This window comes from Aulonocara sp. 'chitande type north' Nkhata Bay, linkage group LG11 (genome assembly GCF_057382095.1).
Source record: "Aulonocara sp. 'chitande type north' Nkhata Bay isolate Kocher_YH1m ecotype deep benthic linkage group LG11, A_spYH_male_GT1.1, whole genome shotgun sequence".
NCBI classification, from domain to species: domain Eukaryota; kingdom Metazoa; phylum Chordata; class Actinopteri; order Cichliformes; family Cichlidae; genus Aulonocara; species Aulonocara sp. 'chitande type north' Nkhata Bay.
Window position 1 is genome coordinate 26,447,608 of NC_141354.1, and position 16,251 is coordinate 26,463,858.

General features: G+C 38.6%; 4 protein-coding genes and 1 long non-coding RNA gene across 6 annotated transcripts in view; 3 read left to right on the forward strand and 2 right to left on the reverse strand.

Annotated features, from left to right (window-relative positions):
* On the forward strand, nucleotides 1-9,980 carry LOC147319157 (germ cell-specific gene 1-like protein). Its single transcript, XM_086311535.1, has 6 exons — nucleotides 1-345; nucleotides 3,423-3,605; nucleotides 3,737-3,784; nucleotides 3,893-4,045; nucleotides 4,186-4,297; nucleotides 4,398-9,980. The coding sequence occupies exons 1-6, from the start codon at nucleotides 150-152 to the stop codon at nucleotides 4,768-4,770; spliced, it is 1,065 nt and encodes a 354-aa protein (XP_086167661.1). The 5' UTR covers nucleotides 1-149; the 3' UTR covers nucleotides 4,771-9,980.
* Nucleotides 1-16,251, reverse strand: part of LOC147319158 (uncharacterized) — a 16,571-nt gene continuing 320 nt past the window's right edge. Inside the window, exons 2-4 of the long non-coding RNA XR_015131530.1 lie at nucleotides 14,403-14,449; nucleotides 12,792-13,033; nucleotides 1-294 (exon numbers count right to left, since the gene is read on the reverse strand). This is a non-coding gene — a long non-coding RNA (uncharacterized LOC147319158). The remainder of the gene's footprint in view (nucleotides 295-12,791; nucleotides 13,034-14,402; nucleotides 14,450-16,251) is intronic.
* Nucleotides 5,875-9,422, reverse strand: LOC147319159 (visinin-like). The gene is made up of 4 exons (XM_086311537.1): nucleotides 9,293-9,422; nucleotides 8,657-9,198; nucleotides 6,679-6,790; nucleotides 5,875-6,290 (listed from the first exon to the last, which is right to left on the reverse strand). The coding sequence occupies exons 2-4, from the start codon at nucleotides 9,035-9,037 to the stop codon at nucleotides 6,202-6,204; spliced, it is 582 nt and encodes a 193-aa protein (XP_086167663.1). The 5' UTR covers nucleotides 9,038-9,198; nucleotides 9,293-9,422; the 3' UTR covers nucleotides 5,875-6,201.
* LOC147319160 (uncharacterized) lies at nucleotides 11,746-14,275 on the forward strand. Its single transcript, XM_086311538.1, has 2 exons — nucleotides 11,746-11,996; nucleotides 12,631-14,275. The coding sequence occupies exon 2, from the start codon at nucleotides 12,698-12,700 to the stop codon at nucleotides 13,130-13,132; it is 435 nt and encodes a 144-aa protein (XP_086167664.1). The 5' UTR covers nucleotides 11,746-11,996; nucleotides 12,631-12,697; the 3' UTR covers nucleotides 13,133-14,275.
* The window catches only part of LOC147319161 (C-Jun-amino-terminal kinase-interacting protein 3), a 12,031-nt gene continuing 11,660 nt past the window's right edge, over nucleotides 15,881-16,251 (forward strand). For both annotated transcript variants that reach the window (XM_086311528.1, XM_086311526.1), the window contains exon 1: nucleotides 15,881-16,126. The gene's annotated coding sequence lies outside the window, so the exon portion shown is untranslated. The remainder of the gene's footprint in view (nucleotides 16,127-16,251) is intronic.

Genomic DNA, 16,251 nt, shown 5'->3' on the forward strand with positions numbered 1-16,251 from the left:
CCCTCTCAGCTCCATCTGTGGCTGTTTTCATACCTTCTGTCCTGCTATTCGCGTGTGCCTTGTCCCGTTCTGTCCCCTGTTTGTCTTACTTTGACCTTCCTCTCTCTATATCTGACCCCACCCGTACCTCCATCTTCTCCCGCGTGGCCATGCTGGAACGCATGTCCCGTCGCTCTCGCTCCCTGCTCTCCCTCACCTTGACCTCTTTGGCTCTGGCCCTCTCTATCCTGGCTCTCTGCACCTCCTACTGGTGTGAGGGCACTCACAAGGTGGTCAAGCCCCTCTGCCTGTCGCCTGTCAAAATGAAGAACTGTGGTCAAAACAACAGTGAGCCTTACACCACAGGTAGGAAACTCAACATATCCAAAGGAGTTCTGTATTTATTTACTGTTAATGTATTGTACATACACTTACAGTGTCATCGTCAAAAGGAGTTTACTCCCTTCCCGATTTCTTAGTTGTTTGGATATTTGTTAAACTTAAATATCTCAGATCAGACAAACTTTAATATATTATACAAAGATAACCAGAGTAAACACAATGCCGTTTTCAGATGCTAATTTCACTTGTTAAAAGCTATCAAAACCTGAATCAAGAGATCATTTAAATAGCTCCTGTCAATAAAGTGAAGAAGGCTAAAAGATCTCAAAAGCCAACACATTGACATCTATCAGTCTAGAAAGGGTTACAAAGCAATTTCTAAGGCTTTGGAGTGCCAGTGAACTACAGTGAGATCATTATCCACAAATGGAGAACACTTGGAACAGTGGTGAAGCTTCCCAGGAGTGGCCAGCTTACTAAAATTACTCCAAGAGCACATCAGCGACTCATTGTAGAGGTCACAAAAGAACCTAGAACGACATCTAAAGAACTGCAGGCCTCACGTCTCTCAGTTAAGGTCAGTGTTAGTTCCAAGTTCCACGGAGAAAACCTCCTGCTGACCAAAAAAACACAAGGGCTCATCTCTCATTCGGCAAAGAAAAACTTTAGATGAGCCCCGAGACCTTAGGGATAATATGATGTGAACTAATGAGACAATGCTGGGACTTTTTTGAAGGTTTGAATCCTGTTACATGTGGAGTAAAACTAACACAGCATTTCATAAATAGAACATCACACCAACAGTCAGACGTGGTGGTGGTAGTGTGATGGTCTGGGATTGCTTTGCTGCTTCAGGACCTGGACGGTTTGGTGTAACTGATGGGACAATAAATTCTGCTCTTTATTAGAAAGTCCTAAAGGAGAATGTCCGGCCATCAGTTTGAATTTTTGCTTATGCAGCAGGACAATAAAACATATCAGTAATGGCTCCAAAAACCCCAAAACAAAATAAAAGTTTTGAAGTGGCCTAGTCAAAGTTCAAAATTCAATCGTGGCAAATGATGATTGCAGTTTTCGTTGCCAAGGGTTACACAACTAGTTATTTGATTTAGGGCACAATTACTTTTTCCACATAAGGGCAGGTAGGTTTGGATAACTTTTTCCCTTTAATAAATTAAATCATCAATTAAAAACTGTATCCATTTTTATTTGCTCAGGTTATCTTAGTCTAATGTTATTATTTGTTCGATGAAACATGTAAGTGTGACCAAAATGCAAAAAAAAAAAGAAAAGAAAAAAGAAATCAGTACGGGACAAATATTTTTTTCATCGCATTGCTTTTTGGTAACCTTTAACCTTTTATCGTGTACCTGTTTATTAAGACTTATGCTTTTATGATCTGTGAGTCATCATATTTTATAGTATAGTTTTGAAATAGCATCACTAAATCTTTAGGGCGTCAGCAGAAATTCAGTGTCAAAGTGCATCGTCCTTTGACCTTTAGACATTCCATGAAATGTGGAACCATGTGGAAATGCTTATGCTTCATAGTAGTGTTCAGGAGTATTTAAGAACATCAGGTTTTGACTTGGACTAAAAGAAAAAGCAAACAATCAAATCAGAGTCGACTTCTGTGCTGCACAGAAGTTGGGAAAATACACTGGTGACTAATCCAGAGTCTGCTGCATCACGTTCACAGACATGTCACAATTTGCTTGTAACAGCAAAAATCCTTGGATTCATTCTTGTGTAAACAGTTGTGATATTATCTTGGCATTTAGCCACTTGAAGAGCCTGGGATGATTTGAAAGTCTTAACTGTAAGTAGAAAGGTACAGCCAATCATAGCCACAGCCTTATGATACACCTTCAAAAGCAAACATGCTGTCTTTCATTGCGTTTTATTGCAGTAGGTTGTATAATCGCCAACGCAATACAATAAAATAGGATTTAATTAGGGATTTCTATCATTTATAGACAATAGATAAGATTTGATTTGATTAGACAGATTTGTCAAAATAATTTTAATTTTTTCTGGAGCTTCTCTCTGGTTCTCAGTGTTCAGGAACGCTTCATGTAAAGCAGATGGAGGCAGCTCTGCTTGAAGCAAACTCCATCTGCTTCATCTGAAGTAAACTCCATCTGGGGGAAGTTTGCTGAAAAGAAAGCTCTGCTGAAAGGAAAAAAGCTCAACAGGTGGAGTCTTAGGTAACACTGTTATGTGAAACCACGTTTTTAAAGTTTAAGATTGAACCTTCATGCCTAGGTGCTTTTTGAGGCTATGCTTCTATCCTAAGTTAAACAGTATCTAGAGAATTCAAATCTGCTCCTCAGGCACACTGAGATTGTTTGCGGTGCTGGATCGGCTTACACAATAAAGTGGATGAGGCTTTCTGACACTGAACTGTTAGAAAGCAATTGTCCTTGCTTTTAATCTCCTTTCCCCCCAATACCTTTGTTCCACAGTGTACTCAGTTATGGCTTAGTATTAATCTGTGGGGTGTGAGGTTATTTCTAAAGGTTTCGTTGTTGACAGCTCTTATTGCATATAACAATCATCTTTGACACTACACGTGCTTTGTGAACTCACACAGAAATATTTCATTTTTACTATGTACAGTGCGTCCATTTAACTCTCCCTTATGCTTCTAAACCTCAGGACGTGTTTGGCACATCATAGTGAACACTGACAAGACTGCATGTACACAGAGGCTTGCTGATTTTGAGGCACTGGTATAATTAGCAGACTTGCAGGACTTTTGTGTTTACCCCTAACCATTCTCTTTTTAACGACACATACTTTTACATGCTTACCCCTCAATTTGATACCCGCTATTCTGCTGTCTAACTCCCTCGTCATTTATATGTTCTCACTGCCTTTTCTTGCATTGTGTGTTTGACAGTCAGTGGATCCGCTGTTAATACTCACGCCTCACCAACAACATTTCCTGAATTTGTTAAATGTTTGCATCATATGGTGAGAAACTACATGGAGACAGAACGTACCCCTAGTGAAGGCTGGATTATACTCTGACCACATTAAGAATGAGCAGGTGCAGAACCGAACCTTAAATTTGCTTTTTTCCACTGTCACCCTCTCAGAGAGTCCCACTCAGAACCCATACAACCGCACGCTATCTCCAGCCAGGAGAGAGGAGCTGGCTAAGATCAGACAAAGGCAGCTGGCCAACGCTGTCCACTACATATGGGAGACGGGCGAAGACAAGTTTGCTTTTAGATACTTCCACACGGGCTTCTGGGAAAGCTGTGAAAAACACAGTGATGGTAAGAGGCACACCTGGGCAGTTCATTTTTTTGGTTGCCGTTTGGTTTCAACTTGGATTGTTAATCAAAGCTGATGTTTTTCACTTTCAACTACAAAACTTTATCCTTAAATCATGACGTTTTGTTGGCAGGGGAGAAGTGTCGCAGCTTTATAGACTTAACTCCAGGAGAAACTCAAGGTGAGATGTGAACTGCTTAACAGTCTCCTGCCTTAATATTGCCATGTTGCCATTTGATTAAAAGTTAGCTTGTGACAGTGTGCTCACACTGTTGTTGACATGTTGCAGGTGTGCTCTGGCTGTCAGTTGTTTCTGAGTTTACATACATCGGTCTGCTGGGAATGGGGTTCTTACTCATGTGGCTGGAAGTCTTGTGTTCCCATAAAGAGATGCACTCACTAAAAATCAATGCCTATGCAGCTATCTGCACTGTGTTATCAGGTCAGACTCAGTCTAATGCTCACTTTTACATTATTTTGTAACCCGCGTGTGCATATTCAGATATATCTATTTTATTGCATGTTCCTCTGATCTTTCCGGTTTATGTTGGATTAAGTTTGTCTGTTTCACCTCCTGTGTAGGTCTTCTTGGGATGGTGGCACATATGATGTTCACCACAGTGTTTCAGATGACAGTAATTGTGGGCCCCAAGGACTGGAGGCCTCAATCCTGGGACTACGGCTGGTCATTTGCGTAGGTGCCAGATATGATTTAAGCTTTCGTCGGGACTTAATGTTTCACTACAAGCTTGATATTTCTCATCTCCTAACTATGTTAAATTCCCTGCTCCTAGTCTCGCCTGGGTGTCCTTCAGCTGCTGCATGGGAGCTGCTGTCGTCACGCTCAACTCATACACAAAGACCATAATCGAGCTTCGCCGCAGACAGAGACTACGTTTAGAGGAAGCCAGAGCCACCACTCACGCTCCATCCTATGACGAGGTGGTCCCAGGGGGAGGGCTCTACTCTGTCAGTGGCCTATTGCAATGTCCAGATGGGATGATTGATGTGGCGTGGGCTCCAAATGGCAGCGTAGTCGGAGTGGGAAATGGGGATGTACCAACTTTGGTTTTAGTAGGAGGCTGTGGCCCTGAGGGGTGTGAGGACTGTGAGAGAGAGATGGATGAGATGGGGGAAGCCATGGACCGAGTTGATTCACCTTGTTAGCGAATCAGTAACACGTATCAACTGAAAGGGCTGAAAATCTGAAAAGGAAAGACACTTTAACTAAGGTGGAGAAGGTCAATGTAAGCAGACACATCCTTTCTTTCTTGTCGTCCACTTTGACTCTCTGTGAACATGGGATGTACTGATTGGGCTCAAGGTCCAAAGAAATCCACACATATCAAAACGCTAAGCCTACAACGTATGTATCTGTGTATGTATCTCGTTCACATGCAAGCCTGCATTTTTCTGGGTATTTCTCAGTGCCTCATAGTAGGAAAGAAATGTATGACTTTGTTTGCAAATGGAAAGAAATGCTTCCTCTATTCTATTGTTTATATATTAACTTGAAAAGCATCATCTTAGCGATCAGTTCGTTTCAGAGGACGATGCGTGTATTCCTGAAAGAACAGCACGTTCTATAGAGAAACATGCTGCTCATAAACATGTTTCCTTTTTTAAACTTCTTTGGTCAGAAACTTTTGAGAGACAAAATTTTTTAATGCAATTCATGTATAGCAGAAGCTACCACAAGCACAGCCTCTCTGGAGAGGCACAGACAAACCCATAGAGATGGAAAGATTACAGAGATTTTGAAAAGTCTGCTCTCTGATGTTGAACAGAAGATTATGTGTAAACCAGTAATCCCGAGTTGGATGGAAGGGAGGAGGAATAGAGGGAGGAGAGTGAAGCAAGAGGGGAGCAGCATGTGGGGGGGTCAGGATGAAAGTTGGAAAGAATTGCCTGCACACACTAATATCTGCAACACCGAGACACCAGTTTCAGGAAAACAACGCTCTAAAAAACTGCATTTAGCTCCTGTCATATACTATGTTTGAGATAAAATTGTATAAGTACTGAGGTTTTTTTGTTTTGTTTTTTTACAAAAGTCAAAAACAAGTAGTTAAATTTACCTTTAATTTTTGTAGGTTATACATTTGAGGTAATCCTGGATTTACTGTCAGGGATTAATACAACTGAAAAAGTAAAACCTAAAGTGAAATTTTTATCAACTACCAGCATTTTAATATGCAGTATGTTTCTAGGTCAAAGGAGATTTAATTGTTTTCCAGGAGAGATAAGATAAATAGATTTCCAAAGCCCAGATGAATGATAAAATCTTTAATTTTTTTGTACAAGTGAGTAAATTACAATACTGGAGGACATTTCAAATTTCTAAAAAACAAGAAAAGCATAACAAGCTAATAATTAAGTATGATACTTAATGTGTATAAGTATGTGTAACACACAAATGTACAGAAACTGTAGGAATGCTTATTTACAGAGGGGCCGAGAATTTAAGGAAGAGGACGGAGAAAACATCTGATACGGAGAGAGAAAGAAGAGGGAAAAGTGGGTTTTTAAAAAAAGAAAAATAGTTTAATAAAAACTGAAAAGGGGTCCAAGAGGAGAAACGTAGGAATGAGAAGGGATTTAATGTTTTATTGGTTCGTAATGGATCAGACGCATTGCGTTCTCATTTTCGATCACTCCTGTAATGAACTCTCCTTCAGCCAGTCGATCTGTGAAGGGAGGAAAAAATAAGGAGTTAAGACGAGAAACGTATAAGTACAAAACAAGCCAGGAAAGTGAGATAACACGAGGATGGATTATTGTTATCTAAACAACATGTTCTTATCTCGTGTGCTTGGTACACAGTAGCATGTGATGTATAACTTAAGATGTTTTTGGGCCAATGATTTGTAATAAAGCTTGCGTGACACAAGTGATCCTGTAAGTGGAGACTTGCCCCCAGGTGGATTAATCCTTGTATTACTGTTAAGCCAAACAGCTGATTGTAAAATGTAATCTCCCCCACAGGATGCTGGAACATCAGCTAAAGAAAGGTAGCAGAGGCTTCCATTGATATTATCTCCCTCTGAGCAGAAGCACTACCACTACACGTCCTACCATTGTCTTTCTTTTCAAAGCAGCCCCACAGCTTGTTGGCTCTCTTCTCGGGTGTGTTCTCATCATCTGGTAGTTTGCTGAGGTCCTCTTTGGGGATCAGCTTAAACAAGGCCTGAGAGGGGGTTGGGTATAAGATGGAAAGTAATGCTGCATGATTTTTCTCATCACCAGCACAGTACATAAAGCAGATGGATACTGACCAAAGAATATGTAAGCACTAGTAAAACTGAGGATGCTAACAGCCTTCTTCAGTTAATTTATTAATGTCTTGTGCATATTTGGAGTTACTGGTATTGTAGTGAAAATATGGAGGCCAGTATTTTTTTTTATAGTTTTTAAACATAGACTATTTATACAAATTGCAAAATCCTTTTATTACAAATACATAAATATTCAAACAAGCTACAGCATTTCATAGGGCAACTCTCCTGTCATCTCTCAGACAGTGGACTGAATGACTAACTGAGTGTAAACCTCCTGAGTGTGCACTTTAGGTTCAGGCCTTTAAGTTTGTGTCCCACTTAGAGAGGGAGCACTCATCTCCCACATTTAAGACACCTAGATTAACATGGATTAGTGCCAAGACTCAGGCCACAGGCCAAACACCAAGATGTCATCTCTTTTCCCTGGACTATCCCTCAATCTCGCCCCTGCTCTGATGTTATGGTCAGTACAGTTTAGACTTCAGACTGTGATCTACGCTGACAGACATCAAGGTTGTGAAGTCATAAAAATAAAATTAAGCAGCTGGTTTCCTTAAAATAAATCACACTTGCAGTCTTTAAGGATTTGTCTAACATGTCAGAACAGTGTACTTGCGGGCTGGTTTTGAGGCATTTCCACCTTTTTCACTTATGTTTTCTAATTTAACATATTATTTATACATTACATAAGAATACTTTCTGGAAAATGGAGGCGGTGTATCCTTTTACCACACAGTAAATTTGTATTTGTCGACCTCTACCTCAGTGTTTTACAGACCGGAAAGAATCTCATCTTATAGTAAGTTTTTGAACTGCTATTGGGGCTTTAAAATGCAGCTATTTTATGCAGTGTGCTGTAAACATGGTGCTTATGGACTCAAGCCAGTTGGCCAGGAATTCAATCCCATTACAATGCCAGCTGGATTCTTGGCTCATCTGTCTAAACCTCTTACAATTCCATATCATTTGTCTGAAGAGAGAATATAGAAAAGTGTAAAACCTCCATAAATTTCATAACATTTATTATAGTACAGTCTTCAGTCCACAGTGGCAGTCTCACAAGTAAAACAGCCGTGGATTAGAATCGAGATGATGAGTATACTCTTGTTTAGGAGTGGAACTTAAGAGTAGCTCTGCTCAGGAGTAGGGCTCCCTATATTGTCTGCAGGCTAAACCTGTAATCGCCAAGATTATCAGGAGTTTTAGGCTCAAATAGACTGGCTAATAGGGCTGCCAATTAAGACTGAGACCTACATACCATGAGAAGAATAGCAAATTCTTAGTTAACAGCAACACAGCTTTAATGGATTTTGCAGAACGTGGACAAAATAAGGAGATAACCTAACAAAATAATCCATTAATAATGCTAGTTGACCTAATGTTACAGAGTTAAACCAGTTAAACATAGAAAAAAAGCAAAAACATTAGATTCAATAACAGGCATTAATGTAAGGTTTTGCGTTATGTTGCCTTATGTCAGTTAATCCAATAAATTTAATCGGACATCTCCGTTCCCTCCTCACTGAAACCACGGCTGGGAGAATAGTTTGAACTTCTGATTTACAAAGTTGTTATAGTGAAAGAAAAATAACACTTTAGGTTTTTGGGGGCTTGGGGATTAATAAAAACCAGAATAAGAAAAAAAGATCAATGTTTAAAATGAATCTCTTTCTGACGGGATATGAGTTAACATTAACTGCTTGCTGTCACACTAGAACCATTAAAGCCACTCATCCATTCATCAATGTCGCTTTTATAAACTGAACCACGCTCACCTGGCATATTTCTTTCACTTCTGCCTTGGTGATGTATCCGTTCTTGTCTACATCAAACAGGGAGAAGGCCCACTCCAGTTTTCGGGTTGTCCTCCCAGTGGAGGTCATATGTAGTGCAATGATGTACTCCTTGAAGTCTAAGGTGCCGTCATCGTTGGTGTCAAAGGAGCGAAACACATGCCTTGCGTAGCTCTTAGGATCACTGTCAGGGAAGAAGCGCTCATAGATTTCCTCAAACTCCCCTGGTGAGATGCGTCCTGATGGACACTGCTTCTGAAAGTTCTCGTACCACTGGGAGATTTCTTGCTCAGTAAATTTTGTGGTGAGCTTCAGGTCCTCCAGGATCTCCTTTGATATCGCGCTACTGGTTGCATTTCCCATTGTAGTTTCTTTTTAATATCTTTGCAATGTGTTAAACTGCTTGGCTGGGATATGCCACTTGATAGGCTTTCTTCTCTGGTGTCAAATGACTCTTCTTTTTCCAAACTATTATTGCTTACTGGCTTGATGTCTTCTCTCGATGTCAAAAACCAAGCAGAAATCTGAAATATAATTTTGAATTGTGATATAATTCACTTAACTTTAAATTAATAACAACTTGCTTGTTAAAATGTGCAAAATGTGCAGAAACCTTACCAGTGTGTTGTGTGAGCAGATGATGGCTGAGGAACCGAGTGTCTCTCTCGACAGTAAGACAGTGAAAGATATAGGCGGGCGGGGAAAGCACATCCTACACGAGTTGACTAGGTTAAGTCTGTTAATGCGGGATTTAAGGTGGATGAGCATTTGACCAAATTGCAACCCCAGATCCTAATTTTATCTATTGTCTGTTTGAAAAGTCCGGAAAGCTCTAGTGTACGTTTATACCCCTGCTAAATTACTGAGTAGGTGCTTTCTAGCAAACTGTGAACAAAGCTTCAGGTGGGTTTCAGAAAATTCTGTCTGCTGTTTTAGTTATGACCTTCAATAGGTTTGATTGAGCACTGAAAGCCACTCCACCATCTGTCCAGGCAATTTTAACTCCCCCAGCAACCCACGTCTACGTCCAATCCCACCTGCGCCCTTAATAGAGGGAGAGGGAGGGGAAACAGGAGGACAAAGGAGGGGGGAACAACTAAGCTGTAGTGCCTCTTCACCTCACTGTGCAATACCTTTTGTGCAATACTTTTGTAAATAGTCAACGGTGCAATAGACTCAATACTTGAAATGTGCAATTCACTTGTATTTTTATTTTTATTCCTATTTATTCTATTTATCCCCTTCGTATATTTTATTTATATTGTCTCTGTATTTATATATATGTGTGTGTATAACTCTGTCGGTGCTGTGCTTTTTTGGAAATCGAATTTCCCAGAGGAACCCACCCGAGGGATTAATAAAGTTCTATCTTATCTTATCTTATCTTAATATCCCTGTCACTGCCGACCCCGTCTGTGCACGTCCTCCTTCCTGTCCTACAGTACTGCTTTCCTTTGAGTCACTAGTTTAGGTTTATATTACCTAGCTAAACTTTGTTTTGTTTTTTTACATGTTTTTTTGACTGTATGAATTTCTTTAATCTCAACATTAATAGTTGCGGACATGACTTACATTCTCTTTTCTCCGCCATAAGGTACTTTCATGTTTTAAAGGCTTACTGAACTGCACACTAACAAAACACACACTGATGACTTCACTTGAATTTTTTTCTGATAGATACTCTTTTCTGTCTAGTCTCTTGTAACTCAGCTCCGATTTACTTTTTCTTGTCGTTTCCATATTCATTGCCAACAGCTATGTTCTCATTGGAGGCTATCAGGTATTATCAGTATAACAAACTCACTTCATGACACTTTGGCTGCCACATTTACGTCATTAGTCTGTTTACTTTGTGTCTACTTTAATTAGAGCGAAGGTATTATCTTGATTGTCTTAGGTGTTGTTTCAGACCAACATAGCATGTGTAAAGGAGACTTCATGAGTTATGCACACGTATAAGAAACACACATAAACACCAGAGATGAAAGCAGCATGCACTTATCGTATTTAGGACATGTATTTCCCTGTATGATAATCAATAATTCATTTTTTATGTTTAAACTATAATTTGCTAACTGGATTAGTCAAGCCCCGCCCTCTCCTACACAAGCCAGAGAATAGCCAATTACCCCCGTCTTCATCCTATAAGGGTGACGGTCAACTGAATTACCCCTTCTCTACAGAACAATCCCTGACATGTGATCTCTACTCTTGTTTGGGCTAATTGCTAGAGCCAGAACGAGCAAGGATTTGTAGCTACTCTTGAGATGTTTTTCCACTTGGGGGAGAGAGTGCGTAAAAATATCGGTAACATGGGCGTTTGGCATCTTAGATTAATTAGGATTCTGTCAGAACTTAATAAAGAAGTTTTAACATTGCTTTGCAACATTAAATCTGTATTTCTTTCACAGGCAGGAACACATGCACATACAGTAACATAAACAATGAAAACTCGAAGGTTTATTTGTATCAGAAAATAACATGACTATAAATATCCACAATTAGGTCAGTGACAACCTCCTACTTGGCAGCATTATATGGTATTAATGGGCTGTATCAAGTGTCGCATGTGTTACAGCACTGACCTGTGAAACGTCAGTACTGACGTATTCTATAAATCTGCAACACTTAATGTGTCAATGAAGGATCAGCCTTATTAATTACTATCTACATTTGGTAACAGATCTCTGAAACAAGGTTGTCTTGAAGTTAATCGTTTATAACTTGAATTTGTGTTGACCTATAGTTCTGTTTTAATATAGACAGGCTCAGGATTGAAATTCCCCAATAACATTTCAAAGTTGAGTACGAGTATAAAGTTTGAGATGTAAGAGCACTGAGAAAATAATTCGAGAAATAGGAATGCCAAACAGGAAAACGTTTAAAGAAAAAAAAAAACAATCTTAGTCCAAACAGTGCCTTGGTGGGACGCAACTCAAATCTTAAGACTGAAAGCAAGAGGAAAGGAGGAAGGGAGTTGTTTCCAGATAAATATCTGGTAATGGCTCATAATGACGCGTAATGACAGACGACAGCTTCCTACTAAACACAAGGAAAGAGGGGAACAAACATGCTGTGACGGAAGTCTTGATGATTGCGTCCACAATTTTGCAAGGCCTCGAGTAGGTGATGTATTTCAGAAAAGCACTTTGCCGCTGGCGCCCATTTCTACACCCACTGTCCAGAGAGAAGTCAGGAGTGCCTTTAGTGTCTAATCATAGAGAGTTTCATATTTAAAAGATACTTACTTTAAGACTTTATTTAAGGACCTTCACTTTTATAAAGTTTCCTCTGACGTCTAAGCTCCTGGATCAAGACTGAGGTAAGAAATGTTACACTTAAAATGTAAAAAAAGAGAAAAAAATGGACTTTTTTGGCTGTCTAAAATTACAAATATTAACAATTCATTTGGCTTTCTAGAATAAAAAGCTTTTATATCCTAATATTCAGGTCCACTCAATTAAAAAAGTAAAGAGTTACAGTTACAAATACTGGTAGAAAACCTGACGTGACAAACGCGTGTGTGAAAGGTTGTTTCGATTATCAGATTAAAACAATGTCCAATCTTTAAAAAAGTGTGTACTGAGCTAGTTTACATTTAATTCACTGAGCCTGCAGTGAATTGATCGATGCATATTATACTTTACAGCCACAAAATACACATCGGTCATCAGTTAAGGCTTTTTCATGAAATGTGTATAATATGTATGGCTATCATTATAAAATACAGATCCTATAAGCTTTGGACGTTTTCTTCTGGTTGCCTGCCTAAACAGGTTCAGTTATTTCAAGGAAAGCTCAAACACACTGATGGGAATTTGACACAGTATATAATTATACAAAGTTTATACCAACAGCTTGGGATGATTTATTTTAAACTTGAAGCTGCATAACTGATACCAGACATCAAAGCAAAGTGGGGGGTTTTCTAATCAAGACTATGTGTGATATCGTAGAAAGAAGAGAGAAGAAGCTACATGTAAAAAGCCCTCTTGGCCATCTACCAAGCAATAAAAACAGACCATGGCGTCCAAAATGGAAACCCTTGATCCTTCAACTTTATCAGATGTCACCTCTACTGTGAGATACGGGTCTAAATCGGAAACCGTGACCTTACCAGGAGGAGTTGTGTCAGTGGCGGGCGTCACTGTGGTTACTGGAGGCGTTGAACTGTCTTGTGGATCCTGCATGCTAGCTTTTGGATTTTGGGGAACTCTCATCGGCTTCAGCTGCCTGGCTGTGGGGCTGTGGGACCAGCTGAACTTCTATAAAGGGGGAACCTCTCATTTGCTGGGACTGGGGCTTGTGATACTGGCCCTCAGTTTTGTGGTGGTGGTGGGTGTGGCAACAATTCACCTCCTAACCAAGAGAAAAAGACAGATGACAAAAGAAGTGAGACAGCATGGGAAAGAAGTTCTTGTAGAGAGTGGTAGGGTAATAAAAAAAGTCACAGTATAAACAGTGTTTAATGACAGACATTAAGGAAAAAAGATCTCTGATCTTTTAGAAATAAATTATCACCATTCCAACCCAACTCTGTACCACTACTTATTAGGTATCTTTAATCTAAATAATGTAGAAATGCAGTTATTCAGTTTTGAGGCATTTTATTTCAACTTACAGTCATTAAAATTTTACACACTAATATTGTAGTTTTGTATTCTAATTGAGCCGTGTAGGCTGGCAAAGTTCTTCTTAATGATCAACATATGTTATTGCTTATGCTTATGACTTGTTGCTTTGTAAATCTAAAAAAAAAGCAGTGAAAATGAGTTTCGTCTTGAGCAGTGGTTCATGTCACATTAATAATAATAAGCCAATAATGTAACACTATTCGACTACATTATGCACATTGTGCTACTTACACTTAATTAAAATTATGAATATAAATGTTTAATCCCACTAATTATTTTCCTTGTAATGGTTTTTTTTTTTTTCACTCCTGCAGCTTGTAATGTGTGCACAGAGCATAAACAGAATGCAATAATTGGACTGGGTAAAATGTGAGAGAATCAAAAAAAGGAAGAGAGAGACAGGGTTTTATTACAACAGAATACAGGACATTGCTCATTTTAACCTAGTGGGTCCCATGCATGCAGATACCTTTTAGGTTTTGTATTTGCACCCAAACTTGATATTAAAAACTCAGCAGGACGACATCTTTATAGAAACACTGGTTAGTGAGGATAACCCAAAGCCTTTCACAATGTTGCTGGGATAACAGAGACCTTCCTGTCTACGTATCTTTTAGGATCAGATATGGGGATTATCCTGAGCTACATTATCCTTAGTATTTTGCTTTTTATGATTTTTCTTTTAACTTTAAGCACCACAAATGTCATTTGAGGGTTTAGTTAAAGTTACTAGTAACCAGACAAATTTACAAATCACAGTGAGCATGATTCATAAAAGTGCAGACCAACAGAAGTAAGGTAGACTATAAAAAGCACTGGAGTTACTAATACACAGAAAAAAAGTTGTTAATTCTTTTTTGGGAGTCTCAGGAGTGTGTGTGACAATAAAATACTAAATATAATTTTAAATTGTATATTATTTTTCTAAGATTTGTGTTCACTGGGGTCCTTTATTTTGTATTTTTGGTCAGATCATATTTGATTTTATTGATCTTTCCTGCTTGATTTGTAATTTTTTGTTGTAGGTTATGTTTAATGTTTTGGCTACTGTAACGAGAATAAATAAAGTACAAAATAAATGTTATATTTCAGACCTGTGCTTCTCATGTGATGTGCCCATATGTCTTTGCTGCTCACTGACCTGAAAAGGAAAAAAAAAGTGAAAGAGAAACTATATCACCAGTAAGACCCACAGAAGTTAGCTAGACAGGGACAGTTAAGCTAACTTAATAAAGTGCAAAACAAAGTTTAGAAAATTAATTTAATATCACAAATAACATTAAAAAATAAACAAAAGCAATGAAATACTTGATATCCAACAATGCAATTCAGGTTGTTTTTATCAATATTTTATTTAGTCAAAGAAAATGACCATATCGTGGGAATTTCATGGAACACAAAGTCACATAGTCATTTTGTTTTAGTCAACTCTGAATTATTCAACTAATTATTTTAATCCTGTAGAGCTAGCTAGGAGGCTAGCACAATTAAAAATGTTTGTATAGTAACACTCTGACTATCTTCTGACAAAAAGAGGGACAGGACTTCGGATATTAGGTTTCTGTGACTGTCTAACGTGAGAGTTTAAATGTATTGTTAATTTTTTGCTGAATTTACCTTGTAAAATATCATTTACCTGTTAAGGTTCATGGAGCAGGCATTTTAAAGTGAAGGTAGCTGCATGATGGACATCCTGCAGATAGGATTCATGATCATCCAGGTATAGTATAATACTTTACAAAAATAAAAAAAGGAAGGACAAAACTCCGAAAGGCTTTGTTTTTGTTTCCGTAGCTTATTTTCATTGACACTGAGGAAGTGTAATGTTCTTTTATGCTTGTAAAAGCAAATGTAAAAAAGTTGTGAGAAAACAAAAACAGCAAAACAAACAAACATAACAAAGCTCTAACCACATACAATGAACATGAAATGTACTGAGGGACCAATACTGCCCAAAATACTGACTTAACTGATTTACCTTCATTTTCCCTTTAGTTTTGTTACACAAGAACAATGTTTAAAGTTACATTTAATAAAATCGAGTCCAATTAACTGTACCCGATTGATATACATTCAGGTTAAGCACATATTCCTTAAATATTAAGTATTTGAATTATTATTCTTTTTTTGTCTTTTTTTTTTAGAATATCGCCATCTAGTGGAAGGAAAACTAACTGTACTTTATCCTAAGACAATTCTAGCTTTTGCAAGTTTGCAGTAGTTTTACTTTAGTTTCGTCGGTGTAATATTAAACACGTTTGCATGATTGTTTTTCCCCATCTCACTAGGAAAGAGATCCCTGCACAAATATCCCTTAAAGACACTTCATCTCTTTCGACTTTTTAATTTGACATCACATCTGTAATGTTTTTATTTTAATGATTCGCTCACAAACATTGCGGTAAACTGTTCCAACCACTTGTGGCAACATGGGAAAAGAGATTGAGCTGTTCTCAGGAATGTAAGGTATTTCGACAGGTTTCGGATTCGAACGTGCTTTCCTCAGATCACCTGACAGTCCGCTGCAAACTCCTTGGTCACGTGTCGTCGCTCAAGTTTCAGGAAACCGTTTTTTTTCCTCCTCTCGAAAACAAAACTAACAATGTCCCGCCCATTTAACCGTCCATTGGTTAGAGCAAACAGTTACAGCGCTCGCATTGGTCAATCTGAGGACATGTCTGCGCACGTCAAATTCGAGCAACACCCCCTTCTTTAAACTCGTTTATGTGTAATTGATATCGTCCCGAAGAAAAAGACGGCTGGAGTTTCCTTATTTTGGGGCAGTAAAATGAAAGTTGTGAGGAAGTCAGGCGCTAAGGTAAGTTTGTAAAACGGCAGCCGAACAACTGAAGAAACACGGCTTTATTTTTGGCTAGATTTCAACTTTGTGAACCTACTGCTAACGAACTCTCAAGGTGTCCACTGTCAGGCTTCTTACTTATT

Bases quoted from the DNA above. Each gene is read 5' to 3' on its own strand.
- LOC147319157 (XM_086311535.1), top strand. From the start codon at position 150: ATGCTGGAACGCATGTCCCGTCGCTCTCGCTCCCTGCTCTCCCTCACC. The intron at 3,785-3,892 runs GTGAGATGTGAA...GACATGTTGCAG, and splicing joins AACTCCAGGAGAAACTCAAG to GTGTGCTCTGGCTGTCAGTT. The intron at 4,046-4,185 runs GTCAGACTCAGT...CCTCCTGTGTAG, and splicing joins TATCTGCACTGTGTTATCAG to GTCTTCTTGGGATGGTGGCA.
- LOC147319159 (XM_086311537.1), bottom strand. From the start codon at position 9,037: ATGGGAAATGCAACCAGTAGCGCGATATCAAAGGAGATCCTGGAGGAC. The intron at 6,791-8,656 runs GTGAGCGTGGTT...ACCCCCTCTCAG, and splicing joins AAGTGAAAGAAATATGCCAG to GCCTTGTTTAAGCTGATCCC. The intron at 6,291-6,678 runs GTAGGACGTGTA...CTCCCTTCACAG, and splicing joins CTTTGAAAAGAAAGACAATG to ATCGACTGGCTGAAGGAGAG.
- LOC147319160 (XM_086311538.1), top strand. From the start codon at position 12,698: ATGGCGTCCAAAATGGAAACCCTTGATCCTTCAACTTTATCAGATGTC.